The 20,000-nt window shown below is 46.0% G+C and overlaps 1 protein-coding gene across 7 annotated transcripts in view; it reads right to left on the bottom strand.

The window, feature by feature from the left end:
- LOC122711863 (probable serine/threonine-protein kinase yakA) overlaps positions 1-20,000 on the bottom strand; it is an 83,789-nt gene that overhangs the window by 15,057 nt on the left and 48,732 nt on the right. For 3 of the 7 annotated variants that reach the window (XR_006346211.1, XR_006346212.1, XR_006346213.1), the window contains 2 exons: positions 7,768-7,908; positions 4,454-4,580 (listed from right to left, as the gene is read on the bottom strand). Coding sequence is in view for 1 of the 7 variants with exons in the window: in XM_043931007.1 (XP_043786942.1) it covers positions 4,454-4,580; positions 7,768-7,908; positions 13,711-13,872 (430 nt within the window). In the remaining 6 variants the exon portion in view is untranslated. Of the gene's footprint in view, positions 1-4,453; positions 4,581-7,767; positions 7,909-11,294; positions 11,399-13,710; positions 14,232-20,000 lie in introns of those variants that run through there. The other 4 variants (XR_006346209.1, XM_043931007.1, XR_006346210.1 and 1 more) reach the window with 3 other exon arrangements.

Genomic DNA, 20,000 nt, shown 5'->3' with positions numbered 1-20,000 from the left:
TTAATTAACAACGCTCCATCGTATTCGAAGATAAGATTTTTTTTTTTCTTTTCTTTTTTTTTAATTCCCGCGGTATTATCCATTCTTTTTGTTTCTTTTTCTTTGTCCCTTCCTCCCCCGTCCCCTGGATTCCTCCTTCTTTTTTTTGAAATTTCATAATTTTATAAAAAATAATTTTATAAAAGAATTAAACGAGTAAAAAAACTACTCGGATAAAACTATTTTAGAAGATATTTCCATACCTTGCCGCTCGACTCGAAAATCTCGAAAAATATCCACTTAAAAGAAGAATTGCCACGGGTTATGGGCAAATTAGCCCGCGGATAGCGTACAAAATGATCGTTCGTTACGTTAAAGGCCCACCTTCGTCCGATCCCTCGTTTTTCCCCGCTTTTGCTAACCCTTTGACCCGCGAGATCTTAAATTATCAACCAACCTCGCTCACTCTCTCTCACTCTCTCTCTCTCTCTCTCTTTCTCTTTCCCTCCAAAATCATATTTCAACTAACCTAAATACGAAAAAGAAAAAGAAAAAAAAAAAAAAAAGAAAAAAAGAAAAATCCGTCCAGATTTATTTCCCTGAAAAGTATTACGTACTACAGAAAGATTATGATGTTTTTATCCTCGTTTAAAACATTCATTTTTTAACTTCGTAGAATCGAAATTAATTCTTCGGCCAAAAATTTCGCGCTTTGACAAATTTTCCATCCCCCATTTTGAATATTCGAGCAGGAGGGGAGGGGGAGTAAAGTTTTATTCGCCGAATATCACAATTCCCCGAATGTTCGAATTCTCTCCACTGCCGAGAGAATCGAGATTCGCGAGAGGGAATTTCATTCATCAAAGGGTGAAAAAAAAAAAAAAAAAAATGAAAAAACCCAAGGTGATTCATAGTAATCCCATACTAATTTCTACTTTCTAAACATAGAACAGAAACGCGGAATGCGTTTTCCCCTCCTCCCTCGACGCTCGTGTATCTTAACTGCCATTAATCCACATTATACCGTGCATCTAATCTCTTCGAATAACAAGAGCGTTTGCGTTTCTCGTGTTACGAGAAAGGAACGACTCGGAATAATCTTCTTTGCTCTCGAGATTAAGCCATTAGCATCGGCCGTGTCATTATCAAGATTCAGAACGTTAATTCGTTCGAGGATAATCGTGGGACACAATTTTAAGCCTCCAGGGTTTCGATCATCCGATTGAATATCGGCTTAATCCATTTCGCGTCCACCATCCATCTTATTTTATCCCTCTTCTTTATCACTCGTTAACCAATCGTTTCGTTAACAATCTTCGAAATCGATACAAACAGAGAGAGAGAGAGAGAGAGAGAGAGAAAGAGAGAGAGGGGCGTCTTTCTTGCGGGAAGAAAACGAAGGAACTAACCGTTGCCGCATCTCTGCACGCAGTGGCAGGAATGAAATTAGAATTCATGATCTGTCAAAAAGTTGGGCCATTAGGTGGGCAAGCGGAAACTATTAGATGGAAAGCACGAGGCTGGTCGATTGCGCTCGCTACGTCTGTCAGGAAGGAGGAGGAAGAGGAGGAGGAGGAGGAGGAGGAGAGGATTTCGCTGTGACGGGAACTCGGGGCGAGATTTATTCCAGGCGAAACTCTGCCGGCACGTCCCACGCAACTTTTTTTCCCCCCTCCCCCTGTTTCGCGAGAGAAGAGGATCGATGGTTCCGGTTTTCGATGCGGAACGGTTATTTATCTTGGCGGATTTTTTTTTTTTTTTTTATTTTTCAAACGGATATTTTTCACCTTTCGGACGACGATTCCCTCGAATTTAAACATTGAATTTCTTCGACGTCAAGTTTGGAGGCTCAAGGATTAACAAAGGGGAAAAATTAACTCTTCGACTTGTGCTGGTGGAGAAGTTGTTTCAACTTGGGAGAGAAAGGAAGAAAAGAAGAGAAAAAGAGGCGAGATATGGGTACACCATCGGTTTCGAGAAGCACGAATAAGAAGGGAAGCGAATTCCCTTCGTTTGTTTTTTCGGAGAGAAAAAGGATCGTCCCACGCTGCCACGCTAAAATATCACGAAACCCAATTCAGACGGGGTTCGTCAAACATCCCTTACCTTCGAATCGACAAAGAGAATCGACTCCTCGTCGAGGAGGAGGTGCTCTTTTGTCGAGACAGACGGTACCAGAGCTCAAAGAGTCTTACGAGGTTTATCTCGAAAGACGAGATAAACCGGTCGACGTCTCGGGAAACTCGTGTCATATCAGACGTGGCCGAACATCGTTTTCCGAGGATCTTTCACCCTTCTTTTATCCTTCGAAACGTTCGTTTCAATCCTCCCCTCTCCTCCTCCTCCTCCCCAGTGGAGAGTCAGAAAAATTCGATCTTTCTCGGGATCGGGATGGCATCGATCCGCCAGGAAATGAAATTCTGGGACGGGGATGGGCCGAGAAAAATATGACGTGGAAATAAACGATCGACGGGAGCGAAATCGTGCGACGATTTTTTCCAGGGGAAAAGAAGGCTCGCGGTGACTTTTGCGAGGGTGGGGAAGGGTGAGGTTCATTCGAGCCACATAATTCCCGCGATACCTCGGCAAGAGGAAAGCTCTCTTTAATTAAAGCCGGTTCCCCGTCACCCAGTTCGAGTCTCGACCGTTTAATTCGAAGGATCTTTTTTTTTTTTTTTTTCCCCAAATAAACCGCATCGCGCGTGGAACGTCGGGGGATCACGAAAAGATTACCGCGTGTCTATTTCGTTTTTCCCGTTCTTCGCCAATTTTATTGTGGGCGAGGGAAATATTTTTTAAACGGGCCTCCCTTTGATCGTCCACCGTTTCTGTATCCACCTGTTTTGCATACAAACGTATATATATATATATATATATATATATATATAAACGAGACGCGAACCTTTCTCTCTCTCTCTCTCTCTCTCTCTCTCTCTCTCTCTCTCTCTTTCTTTTTTGGCAGAGAAATTGAAAGACGCACGAGATTTAATTTAACGAGACCGAGTGGAGAGAAAGGAAGAGGAGAGAAACTTTGTATCGATCTCGGAAGCGAGATTCGAAAAGTTAGCATCGTAAAAAAAATCTCCATCCCTTATTTCGGACTTCAAACGAAAGTCAGAGATACAACCAGCGTAAAATGCGGAATCTACGTGGCCCGTAAACTCGTTTCGAATAGGAAGCCATCAAATACGAGAGGGGGGAGGGGGCTTCCTCCGGGCATATTGGGTCAGGATGATACAAAGTTTCGAATCTGTGTAGCTCTCTCTCTCTCTCTCCTCCTCTACGAATCCTCCCCGCCGGACTCATCCTTCGAACGGTTGCCCAAGATGAATTTCCATCATTTGCATTTCTATGATGCGATCCATCGACGTTTTCCACGTTTCACGGGAACCAGATTACGCGAATTTCCGTTGGTAACGGATCCTTCCCTTCTATTCGCCCTCCCCCGTTTCGCCCTTTTATTCCCGGATTGCACTTTTCAACAGGCTAATCTCGGTCTTCCGCGGGGAAGAATCGACCTCTAACTCGGCGCGAATGAAAGAGATGCGGCGGGCAAGGCTTCGAATCGAGAACGAGCGTAACGAGTGAACTTCCTCGGGGAATATGGGAAATCAAACTCAACATTTGTTGAACCAAGATATTTGGAAAAGGGGCCTAGCATAACGTAACCGATTGGAATTCCTTGTTTGAACAAGCAACGTTTAAAAACGCGTGAATATCTTTCGAGTATGGAGTATGGAATGGGACAAAGGAAGAGGATCTCAGAATCAAAGCTACGATACGATTCTAAAAGTCATCGAAGGGAATCGTTTGGGGATCGCCGAGGTTGGGCCTTCGAAGAAACACCTACAACCTCGCCTACGATCTCCGAGCACGGGAAATGATTTCAAGGAAAAGGAATCATCCGAAAGGTGGGAGGAGGAGGAGGTCGAGGAGCACATTGTCCGCGAAATCTTTATCGAATCCGATATTCTTTCGATGCCCTTTTTTCGATCCCGTTGAAAAATTACAGGGATTCGCTGCGTACTTGGTCGCCCGACACTCGAATCGAACGATAACGTCCCTTCTTTCCGTGCGTAATCGCGCGTCGGATGACATTCTCGCTACGAAAATGGCTGGAATGTCCGTCCCCCGCTACGAAACTATTCTCCTTGGAGAGATTCCAGCAACTTTTCGATACATCGCTGTTCTCTGTCCATCGGATTCGAATCGAGCGAGTTTATCATCGGGGAAGGAATTCGCAGGAATGCTCTTTGCTTGAGAGAGATCCCTCTTCGAGGTTCTAATATTTAACAGACGCTCGTTTGTTGACGAAAAGGGTACACGCTTCGCCTTCGTTCGTTCGTGTCAAAGGGAATCGGATCTCCCGTGTGAGCGCGTGTCTGTGTGTGATCGAGGGTGCGATATTTAAAGAGAATTTATCCAACGGAGAACACGTTACAAGGGATAAAAAGCGACTTGTTAATCGACTTACTCAGCGTGGCGTTGTTGGCACGTGACTGGTCGGTTTGCGACCTGAGTAATCGCAACCGATTCAGTTTGCTTTGTTGTTGGTCCAACCTGTGCCTCAATCTGGCGAGTTTGTCCTGCTGTGCTGGCTCCTGAAACAGCAAATACCGGTCATTGAATGCGGGGGGGGGGGGGGAAAGGGGTGGAGGAGGATGAATACCAGCCACCAAAGTGAATACGGGGCTAATGAATGGAACGGATAGTAAAGGAAAGGGGAAGTGGGGTGGAGCGTTGCAATATTTCAAATACTGCTACCGAATAAGAGGGGAGTATTTTAGTTAAAATATTAACGCCACTCGCCGAACGAGCAAATTACACGGAAACGAGCTCCCTTCCTAACCGACTAACAACCAATTTCAAAGGATCTTCCCTAATCGTTACACGCATTCTCCCCGCATACCATCGTCCAATGAAAACCAGATCTCCTCTTCCGGAGATCTTCTCTAAAATTTAACGCGGAATTTAACAGTGTTGCGACCAGTAGTAGACCACTAGGTCCAGTAATCTCTCCCCGAGAACGTTAACCGTAAATTACCGGCTACAGCTTTCCGCGTGGAAACTGCAAGATTTGCTCCTTGATACTGAAATCTTTTCCTTTTTTTGCTCCATGCAGCGTACATAGTGTCGATCGTTAAAAAGTCCCCCATGCTTAGAAGAAAAGCTGGTCGTCCTTGCTTGAAGGAACGAATGGAGGATTCGAGCTAAAACTTTCTACGCCTTTTCGTCTACGTCGAGGTCTCGGGGAATAGAGGCGACGCCGAGGATTAAAGTTTTCGAGTCTGAGAAAATCGTGTCCTCGGTTCTACCTCGTATTATTTCCAATTGGCGATTATTCCAATTTGCCATCTCCGCGTATACAGTAGTTTTTGCGCTCGATTTTCTCGAGATGAGACGCAAGACCTTCGTTTAAACGGGAAGAAGAATCTCGTCGTTCGATGATCGATGGATAATTTCTCTTTTTTTTTCTGGTATTTTTCTTTTCTTGGTTTTGAATTGAAACGTTGTTACAAAGTAATGAATGGAAGATCAGACTGACGTCATTTAACGACGAGAGAGAGAGGTGAGCGGAGGTGAGCGCGACTCGACGCTCTTAATCTCGTTAATATCGTAGAAGAAGAGGCTCGTTACACGCGCGTCGAGTGCCAAGCACACGAGGAAGCGAGGAAACGTCGTCGTCGCCGAGAATTCAACGCGTTACGCGCTTAACTAGCTCGCTACAGGGTGCGAGTCGAGTCGAGTGGACCCGATTAAAATCGCGCGCCTAAGCGGATCCGGGTTTAACCGGTGATTTGAACGCCTCCAACCCTCGTCGATACCAACGCCATTTCGCCTCGTTTCATACGGACGGATTTTATCCCAAATTATCTCGATCGTTTCTCGAGTAGAAGAGAATTACTTCCATGTTCCACGAGTGTAACGACGATTATGTATCGCGTCCATCGATCGATCCATCCAAAAATTAAAATTTCCTCAAAAGTGTTTTCAAGGTGTACGCAGTATAAAGGCATCGATGAAGTTTTATCATAGATTAAGTTTCATTCCAACTTTATCCTCGTACAGAAAGTTTTCACGAAAGGGAACGAGTGGAGCAACGATACATCATTTCTCGACGTAATCGCTATCGATCTCTCTCACTCTTTCTCTCGCTCTTTTCAACACGGAATCTCCATGATCGGAGGTTCAGGATCAAGGTCATCATGGTTACCGAAGCTAACGGTAGGCGCATTAGCTTCATCTTTTGTTCGGTTCCATTACGCGGAACAGGCATACGCGAATTCATCGACGATAATCGCGGCGTAATCGATGGTGTTCCCCGAGGAACGCTCTTAGGATTCCTCTCGGCCGAGCGTTGATTCCTCGATCGTTTGGGGGGGGAACTCGACCGTTTTGCCAAGTTACTCTCAAAAGAAGAAGAAGAAGAAGATTGACAATGCTGGATGAATGTAATTGCCGGTTGCCCTTACGCTCGATCTTGCGCTCCTTCCAATGATAGAAACCCGCTAATTATTTACCACCCGTGTATAGCAGGTGTGTTCTCCACAATATCTCGCACGATTCCTCGAGGTTATTCCCTTCCAACTCTCTCTTTTTCTCTCTTGACAATCTCTTCGACAATTTGCTTCGAAAGAAAATCGAAGGAGGGTGAAACGAAACGAGATGTGAAAAGAAAAGAGCGGGCAAGGAATACCTGTTAATCGAGAATTACGCGATTCTTGGTCGCATTAACACGATGGCTGGTGGCGGGCGAGGACGCGTGGTGGATCTTCCACGGGATGACGAGGCCGGGCCTCGAGAATGGACAGTTATCTGTTCGATAATAGGCATAAACTGTTCCCCAGTCTATTATTAGTTTGAATTATTCATGACGCGAATGTTCCGCTTCTCGTTGGCAGGAAGAACGAGTCGCGGGGAGGGAAGGGGAGGATCGGAGAATCGATGAAAGTTGGGGATCATTTCGAGATTTTATATCGCGGGAAACGAAGCTTCTTTACGAGCCGTTTTATCGTCGTTCACCAGCAGTAAACGGCTAAACATTGAATTCCGACCGAACAACAAACACGGGATTGTACTACGCGAGTTGTACTCCACCAAGTTAAGCACTTGAAGAAATTTTGTTATTACGCTCTTCGCGAAAAAGTGTACGCCGTGACCATCATCGTCGTCGTCGACTCGTTATGTGCGCGAGAGAAAGAAGCTTCCCTTTCTAAAAAAAATATCGGATTAAAATTTTTTCATAGTTGGAACGCGTGTATTAAAATTGGGAACGGATCCACCCAACCGATGGTGGATATTGATTTTTGATAAATATAAAAAGCGGATGTAAGCACGGCGAAAAATGCACGGCGAAATGGCTGTGCATATTGACGACAACACTTGTGCCGAATGGGAGAAGCCGGATATATGAAAAACTTTTTCTTTTTTTTTAAAAATATTCGCCAAGCAAACAGCGAATCTTTGTACCGCTTCGAAATATATATAATCTAGAGAAACTTGTATGAAACGATATATGATATAGTGAAATAATACACGATGTATGGACGATGTACGGTGACAGAGGCAAAAGTTTAAAGATGGAATCGATGGAGGAAAGAAAAAAAAAAGAGAACGTGTTTGGACGATCGAGGGGTGGACGGGCGGAAGTTGGTCTCATCGACGAGGGGAAGGTGGAACGCATCGGGGGCCGCGGCAGGACCGAAGGAGGGAATATTACAGGAGCTTTGTCGGGCAATTTCCAGAACGATTTCCGCATTTAGGTTGGAAGAAGTGGTTCTCTCTCACCTGTGCGCCTCGAAGCACGGCTAGACGGGCCTCTCTCTGCTCCAGGAGGCGCCTTTGCTGGGCAATTTCCCGCTGTTGCCTGGCTGCCATGCTTTCAAGCTCGCTGAGCACCAGCACAGCACCACCCCCGCCCACTGGTAACTGAAACAGGATTAAGAGTACATCAGGAAAAGCGGTTACAAATATCTGCACCGGGTGGAAAGCTTTTCGCCCACCCGCGGCCATCTTCTTCGTATCGACAAATTTTTTCGCCAACGTCGATCCGCCAATAGATACTCTTGAAAATTTAATCGAAAAAAAAAAAAGAAGGAAATTCGACGCATCGTAAATGTTCCTCCCTTGGTATTCTTTTATTTAGTTAATTAAGAAGCTTTTTTTAATGAGCACAGGAATATGACGATTTCCGCAGTTGATAGATAGAATTCGTTCCGTATTTTTTAGAAGAGGAACACCAATTGTTCCGTTGAATCTTTGTACGAGAGAAATAACAAGCGCCATTAGTCTCTAGACATCGGATAGCTCGATTTCGAATTTCTTAAATACCAACGATCCAATTCTACATCCTCGTGAGTCCTCCAACTTTAACCTACCGATGCTTCCTCACCTTCGGATCCTATCTCGATTCGACGCGACGATGCCACGATAATCGAGGTTATACAATAAAATCTCGGTATGTCGCGGAAGGTAAATCCTTCTAAATGTCAGCCTGCCATTTCGCAAAACGACCACGAACTCGTCGGAGAAGAAGAAGAAGAAGAAGAAGAAGAAGAAGAAGAAGAAGAAGATGATGATGATGAAGAAGGAGAGGAGGAAAAGCTGGAAGGATTACGCGATTTCGCGGAGCGGCAGAAACAAATGGAAAAACGGAAGGAGGCTGGGTCCGGGGAGAGGCGTAACGCGGCGGAGAAAAGAAAAAGCGAGACGAGGAGTGGTAGGTCCGGACTGGAGGAGAGTTCTTTTTGCTTGACCTCGTGCACCATCTGGAGAGGACCGGCCTCCGATACCAAGTAGAATCCCAAGGTCGACTTGGCCCTTCGAATTCCACACACCGAGACAAGGACTCTTGGTAACCTTCGTACGTCAACGAAAACGAACCGAGCGTGTCTGTTACCGATAATCGCACTCGCTGTACTCTCCAACCTCGTCTATGCCTTCCATCTACCACGTTTCTCAATAACTTATTGTTCTTAAATCGGAGAATATCGGTTAACTAAGATTCGTAAATTATGATTTTTTTTTCTTTTCTTTCTTTTTTTTTTTTCGACGAAGAAGAAAGGCGAGACTGAAATTCCATTCGATCGTTCGTTTCCAAGATTTCGCGTCGCGGTTACGCGATTTCGAGAGTTCTTTCTCTCAAGTCGTGCGATTAAACGTCTCCTGAAACTAAATTGCACGCGCTCTATTCCATTCGAATCTCTCTCTCTCTCTCTCTCTTTCTCTCCTCGACGAACGAAAACTTGGTTGCTCAGATAAAATTTTCCGATCGGATCGGACAAATTGAAGCGAAAGTGGAGCGGCGAGACGTGGCTAACCCAGATCACGTCCAATAAAACCATGTTTCCTAATCAAAATTCAAACGCTCGTTTATCTCTCCGTTTATCTACCGAGATTGATGCGAATCCCTCTCGAAAAAGGGAATTTCAAATATCGCTGTGATACAGCGCTACGGCGGCGGATTAAAAAATTAATCCGAGTGAAATTTTCTTTTTACTCGAATCGTAGAAATTTCCGTGCCGATTTCACCGTGATGAATTCGATAAGATGTACATACGTATATATTAACAAGGCTCGATTTCCAAGTAGCCAGATCGATGGGGAATCATCTGATTGAATAAGGAAAGATACGAGGGGGGCACGCGATCGGGTTCAGTCGCTCCTACGTTTCGAGCAACGTTCATGTTCGAGACATCATTAAACCGGCGAGAAGCCGGCTATTAGCGCTCGAATTGATCGACATCGGTTCCAAACCTCGTGTGTATCCTCTACTGCCTCTCCCCTTCCTCCTCGCTTTACTCGCTTAACCCGTCGCGAGAAAATGGCGGAACGGTTCACATCGTTCGAGGTTTGGGGAGGAGAGGAAGAGAGTTAATCTTTAATGCAAAGGATCGCCAAGGCGAGTGAAGAAAATCGAGGAAACTTTTCTAACGCTCGTTAACCACGACGATTCAATTTTCTCGATCCCCACCCCCTACACCCCCTCCCGTTAATTCCAATTCGATTACTTTGCACTTTGATAATCGTGAAAAGTTTATCCCTCCCGTTCCCAGAGATCTTCTTCCCGGCACTACTTGGCTCCGTTTTCACATCCCATCGATATCGAGATAAACTCGATTATCGCGTATCTCGAACATCTATCTTCCGTTACACGGAGAAACGGAACGCAATGAAAATATTCAATGCAAATTTAAACGCGAATTTAACGTTAAATGATATCTCTTTTATATTTAAATACCACCTTCCCCCTCTTCCGGAACAATCTAATTTACACCGGTCGTTCTCGGATTTTCCGGTTAAATAGCTTGAAAAAGGGAGAAGAGGAAGAAGAGGAGGAAGAGGAAGAAGAAGGAAAAAAATGAAACGGAGATTATAAAGCGCAATAACTCGCGCGATAAAGATAACGGGAGGGTGAATAAATATCAAACATCCTTCCAGGGTGTTGCGAGGGAGAGATTTTTTCATTTCGAAACCGCGAAATTTTCCCTCGCGTTCCCAACCGATACCGCCGCCTCGTAAATAGACACAAGCGCGGTCACTGATCCAAGGAAAGGGTGGAGAGAATTCCTCTCTCTCTCTCTCTCTCTCTCTCTCTCTCTCTCTCTCTCTCTCTCTCTCCCGATCGAAGAAAGGTGGCGTGCCTTCGAGCACAGTACCGCGTTTTTCGCGCGCGTGAAACTCGAACAAGTGCGATTCGAGGAGACACGCGATGCGACTGCCCTGTTATTATCCTGTACGCTCGCAGAGGAACCCTCCCTCCGAGCCATCCGCCAGATGTATATTGCGTATTCCGCGAGTGCCAGAAAAATCTCGCAGATTTTGCTCATTTTTTCGGCGTCAACTCTCCTCCTCGAGTTGATTTAATGCCAGGCTGCCTCTCGATGGACGAAAGAATATTTTTATTACCTTTGGAATGCGTGGACGAGGAGTTTCGAGGATGTTGCTGCAAGTTCCATAGTTGCAAGTCACGTAATTATTTAGAAGTGAAAGCGGGGAAGCTCGGGTGTATTAATAGTTCGATCACACGGCTCATCAGACCCATTTTCGTTCGAGTCACGAACAACTTCATTTTCCATTATATCCCGTACAGGGAGGATCTCGCGTCCTCTGTGTATCCACAGGACGGACGGACGGTAAATGTTATCTCCTCGAAAAGCGGGGAGAGATTCTCGTGGCTGGGCAGGGGGAGGGGAGTAATATCCGAGGGAAATCGATACGTAAGCGTGATTAAAAGGCAGGAAAAACCAAACCGGGTTTACGAATGATGACCGTTCGAGGGATGAACTTTTCAACGATCATTCAAACCTCGTTACCTTCATCAACGCCAACTCCAAACACTTTTCCATCCGCGAAACTTTCCGTTTCTTCCTCGTTTCCTCTCCTCTCCTCCTTCATTTTCCTTCGCCCGCCATTTTCCTATCCCTATCTTCGTCCATACCCGCTCTATACGGTGTCTTTAAACTCTTTACGGTGTCTCGAATCTCTTCGAACCTCGTCGCGCTACGCGGCGCGTAAATTTCTCCTCCGCTTCCTCGTTGCTCGTGTAGCGAAGTAAAAAAAATCCTATTTTTATGCGGCCTCCCTCGTTAATCTTCTCACAACGCTTCATCTCTTCCCGAGATTACGAGGGCCAATAATTTTCGCAACGATAAAAATCGGTTGTTTCCCACGATTCGAAACGAAAGAAACGCGTATCTTCCGTTTTCCATTTCCTCAAACGAGTTTTTCTTTACGAACAAAAAAGTCGCGATCTTTGGATATTCCGTTCGCGAATAATTTTCGGATCGGCATCGAAGAATTCTCTCTCGCGTCGCTGCTCCTTCGACACTCGACATTACGTTCTTCGAACGCGTCTCCATCCTTCCCTCCTTCTCGTTCCCTCGTTTACGAAACGAGATAGAGACCGGGGATAAAGATAAATAATAATAATAATACGTCAAGAAAGGAATCAAGAATCGAGAGCAATTAACGGACGAGAGCGAGGAGAATCCGTTAACCGCGTTAAATGGATGAGATTCCCTTCTTCCGATCCATGTCGCGAGTTAATGCTTCCTTATCTTGTTGATTATCTCGCAAGAAAGAGAGAGAGAGAGAGAGAGAGAGAGAGAGAGAGAGAGAGAGAGAGAGAGAGAGAGAGAGAGAGAGAGAGAAGGTTTTCTCAGAGAGCGGAGGAATTTCGGGTGGAAGAGGGTTTGGAGTAAAAACATGGCCGGAAACGAAAGCGGCCGAGCATTACACAGGTAAGCTTCTCCGAACGGCATGTTGACCTTTCTCATTTCGGCCCCGAGGCCCCGTGTTAAACGCTCTGTTCTGCAATCACGCGGTGTAACGGGTGGCTTCGAGAACTCCAGTCCCCGTTTTCCTTCTCTCCACTCCCGGAGAAACCTCTTCGACCGAACCAATTGCCCCATTTCGAGGCGAGGCGAACAGTCCCGGGGAAATATAAATTCAACTTGTCTACTAGAGTTGGCAAACGTTGGAGAGGAGACGGAATAAAACCGAGCGCGCCACCGTTACGTGGATAGGTAGGAAATAAAACCGGGATACGACGAGAATATATCTCGCCTTGTTTGTTATTTCGAGGGGAGGGAGAAAAAGATCGGTCGAAAGTCAAGTTTCGACCGCGTAATGGCTACGTAATGGCTACGTTTGTCGGATCGGCCAAGGTTCAAACGCATCAGCGTGGAAACGCAACAGCCTCGATTCGAGGAAATGGTGGTGCTCGTAGGAGATAAAAAAAAAAAAGAGGCAGGAAGGGGGGATTGCGCACGGAAAAATCGAACGATTCGACCGGTTATCGTGCCGGTTTCGAACGCTGCTGCGTCGAACGGCTGTATCGTCGCACGCTCTTTCAAAAGCGTTTGTCCGAATCACAATCGGGGAAAAAACGTGGAATACGCGGTAAAACGGAAACACGACTCTTTCGACAACTTCCTCGTTCCCCGAACGTTGAACGGTTTCTACAGGGAGAGAGAATACAACAAAACGATCTTGCGTATCGAGATGGGCGAATTTTTCTTCGCGCAACCGAGAGACATTTTTTTAAACGAACAGATAATACGCGATAATAGATCAACGAACGAGCGGCGAACAAATTTTGGGGAGCGAGCCCAATTCGGCGATAATTCCTAGGTGGATAATTAAGGAAATTCGCGGACGGATGGAGGAGCGCGCTTTGTCAAGGGAACGCCGATAAATACCGCGGAGAATTTCATCGAAATAATCCAGGCCCGCGCACGCCTTACAAAGTTATCTCGCGACAGTTTAAGTGGCCGTAACTATTATTTACTCGATCAACTAACGCGTAGTCCCCGTAGTGAACTATGCCGCCGCCTCTTCTCTTCTCCTCCCCTCGCCTTTTATCGCGAGGAAGGTATCGATGAACGGTCGATTTATTTCGCGGTAAGAGGACCAAAGCTTCCCTCCACGGAGGATTTGAAAATGGCGGCGAGCGAGGTAACAAGAATCCAGATCTCGCGCGTGCTTAACGAGAATCATCCCTTCTTTTCTCTCCCAACTTTTCTTGGCTTTTGTCTTCTAAGTAAAAGCGTATCGTCCAAGGAATAAAACGCGATAAAACGTTAGAGGGAGGGGGAGGGGATGAATTGTCGTACGTCGACAATTTTTCCATCGTGCAACGATACACGGATGGACAAGAGGGAACGAAGGGAAGAAAGAAGGTGAAAGGATCGGAAGTCGAAGGGACGTTACGAAGAGAGGGAAGCTTACCTCGAGCTTAGGGGCGGTGTCGTTGCATTCCGGCTGCTTGCCATCCGCCAGTTTCTCCTTCACAGACAGCAACTTTGGCTTTCTCTTCGATCGTCCGTGCCGGAGCTTCACCGTCACGGCTTTCGACTTGAAGTTCTCCGCCGGATAGACGCACGCCAGCATCGTGCCTCGCCACGGTTTCGCGATTATTTTCGTTCGATTCGTCCTCGACAGAGCGTGGCTATCCTCGAAACTATCCTCCCCCTTCTCTTTTTCTCTTTTCCTTTCCCCTCTCAACTATATCCTCGAAAACTCGACTCACTCCTCCCCCCTTTTCTACCACCAACGACAAAGAGGGGTGGGTTTTCTCGTCCCGTCTGCAGCTTTCGTCGGGAGAAAAGCGCTCGTCAACGCATCGCGATTAATCAACAAACACCGCCGACCGCCGTTAATCGCGTTCCTCCCTTTCGCTCACAGTTCCCCCTTTTCCTTCCTCTCGATTTGTTCCTCGCTGGGCTCGATTTTCCTCGAGTCTACCGCCTCTAAAATAACATCGTAGCAAGGCACGAGCGTTAAACTCGTCGATTGTAGGTTACAGGATCGTCGAGTATTTCGCCGCGGAGAGAGATATTCGGCTCTGGGAAGAATTACACGCGAGAAAATTGGCCCTCGAACCGATGATCGTTCGAGAGATAGAGAGATAATTGACGATAATTACGCCCCTCCCTTTTGATGGAGGGGGACGATCCTAGAATTTTCACGTCGCGTGTTTTTTTCTTTTTTCTTTTTTTATTATAAATGACGTGCCAATTAAAACGCGAGCTAATTGTCGAAACGAGTTCTTCCTTCTCCCTCGCGTGCACGACGTTATTTCGCCTTTCCTCTCTCTCTCTCTCTCGTCGAAAATAATTCGCGCCAGTTACAGGAGATCCGAGCGCGTTTAATCCGAGCGGTGCGTATAATACAACTTTGCGCGAAAAAGCTTGGACTCTTCGTGGCGGAAAATCTAATTCGAGTTAGGGGGAAGGGAATTTCCCCAAGTTTATCCCTCGAAGGAGAAATATTTCAAAGGCAGATCGAATTTCGGAGGCAAAGGAGATGATACCCATCGCTGGCAAGGAAGCCGAGTCTCGTTAATTATAATCGCGGCTCCACCGTTGCAAAGGGCCAGTGCGCATCGATTCGACTCCCAGCATTGCCGATTGTCCAACTTCTCTAAAACCGAGCGAACAGAACTTGGCTGGCTCGAAGAGAATATAGGAAAAAGGAAATGGCCCCGAATTTCGCGCGAACTCGATAACTGCCTCTCTTATAATATCCATAAACCATGGACAAGAAGAGAAACTCGTTTGCAATTAACTTTTTCCTATTCGACCAATCTCTTTTTTCTTGCCAACACGCATAATAATAAATTATTAGAAGATTCCATTCATTTCGCGAACGTCGTAGTTAATTTAATTTCCTTCACGCGGCAATAATTGAAAGGATTGAAAAGATAGATCTTCGTTATCGACTTTCTACGAACCATCGATCGAACCCTTTTTTCTCCCACGATCCACGATAAATGTACAAGGAGCAAGGGTGAATTATCGATTCAGGGAAATGGAAATGGAAGCCCATTAAAACAAATCTCTCGATTACCGGTAATGATCGTCATCTGGCGGATAAGCAGGTCGGTCGCAAATCCTCGTGGAGGAAACGCGCATGGAAACGGAATCGAGGCTTAAAACCTCGTGGGGGGAGGGGGGTAGCGGCCACTCGCGACGAGTAAACAAAGGAAGGAAGGAAGGAAGGAAGGAAAGCTGCACATCCCGAAGAGAAGGCTTCGCCTCCCTTTCCGTTTGATCATCTTTTATTTTCCCATCGATGTTTTAAGATAGCTGGAGGCTCATCGATGAAAACTCCTGCTCGAAGGAACGATGTCCCATTAATTTTTCTTCTCGCCAATTCGATTAGCCGAAAGATTAACGAGAAGAGGAAAACGACTTTTTCGTTTCGATTACGGTTTTCAGGAACAGAAAAAGAGGAATTTGTTCTAGTTCGATCGAACTTGGATCAACTTGAGAATATTTTTCAAACATTCGCGGACCCACTTTCGATCGCTTCTTCGAAAAGCTGAACGGAGCAGAGAGACGTTATCCGCCTTATTTTCGAAGAAGAAGTAGAATGTTGGGTGCGTAACTTGGAATTTAACCGTGTGCATCGATGATCGATCGATGGAGGGCGGATGACGGTGGGCGTACGTGCGAGAACGATTGAGCGATTAGCTGTCTTGTCAATCCGTGGCAATTTTTTCTCGAAAGATAAACGAAAAAAGCGGAGAAGGGAGGTCGACTTAAAAAGTGGAAAGATGACTCATTCCACGAGGAAGATGCTCTTTGTGTCCTGATGCTTGAAAATATCCAACCAACCGAGGAAAAGTCCACGTATCTATCGCGACGAACATACTCTGTCCCTCTAATGGGGTTTGTCTTATTTAATTTCCGGCCGACTCGAGGGGAAAAATCGAGGCGTGATTACTTTCTATTCGCCCTTCCCCCTTCTTCAACCCTCCAACTGTCTCCACTGCGGGGATAAAAGTATTTCCACGGATCGACGCCCGCGTTGGGCCGCGTTGCAAGCTCGTTCATCCCCTCGTCGATAAATGAATTTTCGCGTTGCTAGGAGCGGGCGTGTTTCCAGAGACTTTGTCCTCCTCGATTTCTATTTCAACAAGTTTCAACTCGACTGGAACACTGGCTCGAGAATGGATACGAGAAGGAAACCCCTCACTTTCCACCCCCGGAGGGGATCGTTTTTCCTACTGTATCCGAGTAGATATCGAGTCGCGTTCGAGCGTTGTTATTTTAACCCCCCATCCCCCTTTAAATCGTGATTACGGCAAATTAATCTTGCGTCTATTTTCAGAGAGGTTTCCTATTTTCAGCGAGGTGTGTCGCGCTTTGTTCGATCGAAAATCGAGGCTTTCCTTTTCCGTACGCGTGCACGGAAATTCTCCGCGGATCTTCGGATAGAATCGGAGGGGGTGGGTGATTTTCTTGTTTCTGGAGCCGAGATCGTGTTTTCCGATATCGGTTGCGCGACAGAGATCCTGGCGTTTGAAGAATCAAGGCGAAGAAACGGAGGTGGAACGCTTCGATCAACGCCTCGTGACCCAGTAAAACCCGCTTCTAAAGAATCGTAACGAGAAATCTTAGAAATTAGCTGTGAGAAATAAGAGACCCTCCTCCCCCTCCATCTCTGTTCCTTCTCTGTTTCGGTTCAGTCCATTCTCTCGCGCTCTAATTTTGCTGCTAATTTTCCTTCTGCCCAAGATTTTCAACCCTCCCCCTCTCTCGCGAATCTATTTATAAGGAGGGAGAAACGAGTTAAAAGAATCCGTTCGAAAAATCACTTCGAATTCGCTCTCAATTCAATTTCAGCGCGATCGCGTTTCTCGGGGGAAGGGGGGAGGAGTTTTTCGTATCAGGGATCGATAATACGCTCTCGAATTGTTAATCGTTTCCTTATCGTGAGCCATGATAGGGGAGGGGGTGGAGGGTTGTCTATTCTTTCGAGTATTCGCTATCGAATCTGAAGAGGCGATCTTGGAAAGAGGTCGATTCGATAAACCGAGCAACAGTGGTGTTCCATGCACGAAGAAGATGGCGGCATACCGCCAGAGAAGATATCTCGTAACTTTTCACCCAGATAGATACGCACACGTATATCGAAATTCTACGAAACAATACGAAATGTGCATCAAAATCTTAAATCTCATATTTAAAATTATCGTTATCTTCATCCCTCCCCGATTCACGGAAACGATTACGTTTTCAAATCGTTTTCGTATCTCTCGTGAGAGTGGAGCAGAATTTCCGGAATCTCCGACCGAATATCTATCTCCCGTTTCCACGGGAGAAGCCGGAACCTCTTATTTCGATCGACACGCGAGCAGATCTCGCTCCGTTGAATCTTATGCAACGTTACGTCTTACTAAACCGCATCTCCGTGCCTCTCGCGGTCTAAATAGCTCGACATACGATCCGAGGGCTTAAATCCTTGTACACGTTGCCGGCCATCACACCGGCAACCGACACCGCGACAGTGTCGCTCGTGAAATTCCTATCCCCTTGAATATTCATCGAGGCGAATACATTATCCCGCAGCGATAACGTTCTCCCCTCACCTGGTTTTCGCTCCCCGGTTACAAACTCCCTCCCTCCCTCTCTCTCTCTCTCTCTGTCGATATTATTATAAACCCCGCTGTCGAAGCGGTTGTCGCCCGTTTTAGGCGAGTGAATGAGAATCGAGATTCGCGACGGCCACGAGGCGATGAATGGATAAAGGATGAAGAACGGTTGAAAGGATATTTTCGATGAAAGGAATACACTAAGCGGTTGAACTTGATATGGAATACGAATAGCACGGAAATAGATTAATCGAGATTCCGAGATGGAGGATATATATATATATATATATTCTAAACGTGTGAATATTATTCGAGAGAAGAATTCTTTTTTTATCAAAAGTTGCACGTAGATGGAACATTTTCTATTCGCGTATTTATGAAAATACACAACGTTGGTTAACTCGATTAAGCGAATTAATTATTCGATTAGATCGAGGAATACACGCCGGATACGGGAGATCATCGAAAGGGGGGCAAAAACGTTCGTTGTCGCGAACAGGATGTCGTTTCCAATTTTTTCCCTCCCGTGATTCGAACGCGATACCTGGCATTAAATAAAATATATCCAATCGATACGTATTACATCCTCGATCATAAAAAATAAAAAAAAAAAAACGAGCGCAATTGGAACGTTGGTTCGGAAGGAAGGGATGAAGTAGCAGTCCTTAGGTGGAAGTCTCGGGAGGGAGAACATCCTCGAGAGGACGGTCAATTACGATCATCGACCGGTATATATCGGCAATTATTATCCTCCAGCCTCTGTAAAATGCAAATCCGAGCCCCGCATTTAATCCGTCGGATGCTGTTTATCGTCAAATATTCAGCGGGGTGGCGATCGACGGGGGACCTCGTTATTATCGTGTCACGATCGCGACGTTGCTCCGTAAAGTGGGCCGTTAAATATTTAGATATTCAGTTTCAGAGAGAGGAAAGAATTGGAATGGGGGAGGGAGGGAAGGAAGGAAGGACCGTTTGCGGATCGGTCGATTGAGCGGCAAAGGGAGAGCTCGTCTCTTAAATAAGTAATCTCGAGCGGGTGGGTGTCCCGCCCGATCTGTCTCAAGACGTGCCGTTTCCACGCTCGTCGATCGAGATCTTCGTATATTTTCAGCTCGTCGAATCGAAATATAAATCTATTTACGAATTTGCCTACGAATTAATTCCAATTCCGGGGAAAAAGAAACGCGACTAATCGAATTAATTAGGAATTGCCTCGTTTTCGCTCTCGCTTGGACCTGCCTCGACCTGCCTCAACCAAAGAGGCGGGCGATGATGAATGCGAGACAGGGATCGATGATACGACTATTTTTCTCCCCTCCCCGGAGAAGCGTCCGCTCTCAGAAACGTAATTGTTGGCCAGAACAACAATTATTTTCTTTCGTTGGAAAGAAACGCGATCCAAATTCACAGGTTGCTTTTCGGATCAAGAAATCGTGCCTCGTTCTCTCGTCCAATCTCTTCCACCCTCCATCAAAGTTTCTCCAATATCTTCTTCTTCTTCTTCTTGGCTTGCCAAGTTATGTTATTTTAAACCTGAGGGTAAGGGAGGAGGGTGGTAGAGAGACCATCGCGCGGAACTAAATTCTCTCTGAACGCGTTCGCCGATTCCTGGAACCGCGGCGAGTAGAAGTTTCGATATAATTTATCCAGGAGGTCCATATAAATTGTTCCACCTATAAATCGTCCCTCTACAGCAACGCGTATCGTTAATAAACGGCTAGGAAATGTGTAACAGGTAGCCGCCGTTTTCATCCGATTTCTTCTTCTTCTTCCGCTTTTTCGTTTTCCTCTCTCTCTACTGTCCCATGCAGAGTTGCAGCGTGTTGACCGATTAACGTAACGGGAGACACGCTGATCCGGTGTTTTCTCGGGGTGAAACGCGAGTCTGTCTCTTTCTCCGTTTCTCGAGCGCGAAAACAGAGGGACAAGGAATCGCGAGAACGACTCGGCTTGTAATCTCGGCTTGGCGACTACGTTTCTCTTTTCGTGGAAAACAACCGAGAAACGAAAAGATGTATGTGTATGCGGTGGAAAAATAGACACTTTGCAGCCATTGTTCGTCGACGACAAGAACGGAAAAAAAAATCTCGCCTTCTTTTCCTTCACCTGTGGAAAACGCGGTGCTTTTTCCTTCTCTCTC

This window comes from Apis laboriosa, unplaced genomic scaffold, assembly GCF_014066325.1.
Source record: "Apis laboriosa isolate Shangri-la unplaced genomic scaffold, ASM1406632v1 scaffold18_cov149, whole genome shotgun sequence".
In the NCBI taxonomy this organism is placed as follows: domain Eukaryota; kingdom Metazoa; phylum Arthropoda; class Insecta; order Hymenoptera; family Apidae; genus Apis; species Apis laboriosa.
The sequence above is the reverse complement of the archived record's forward strand: the minus strand, read 5'-3'. Positions and strand labels throughout refer to the sequence as shown.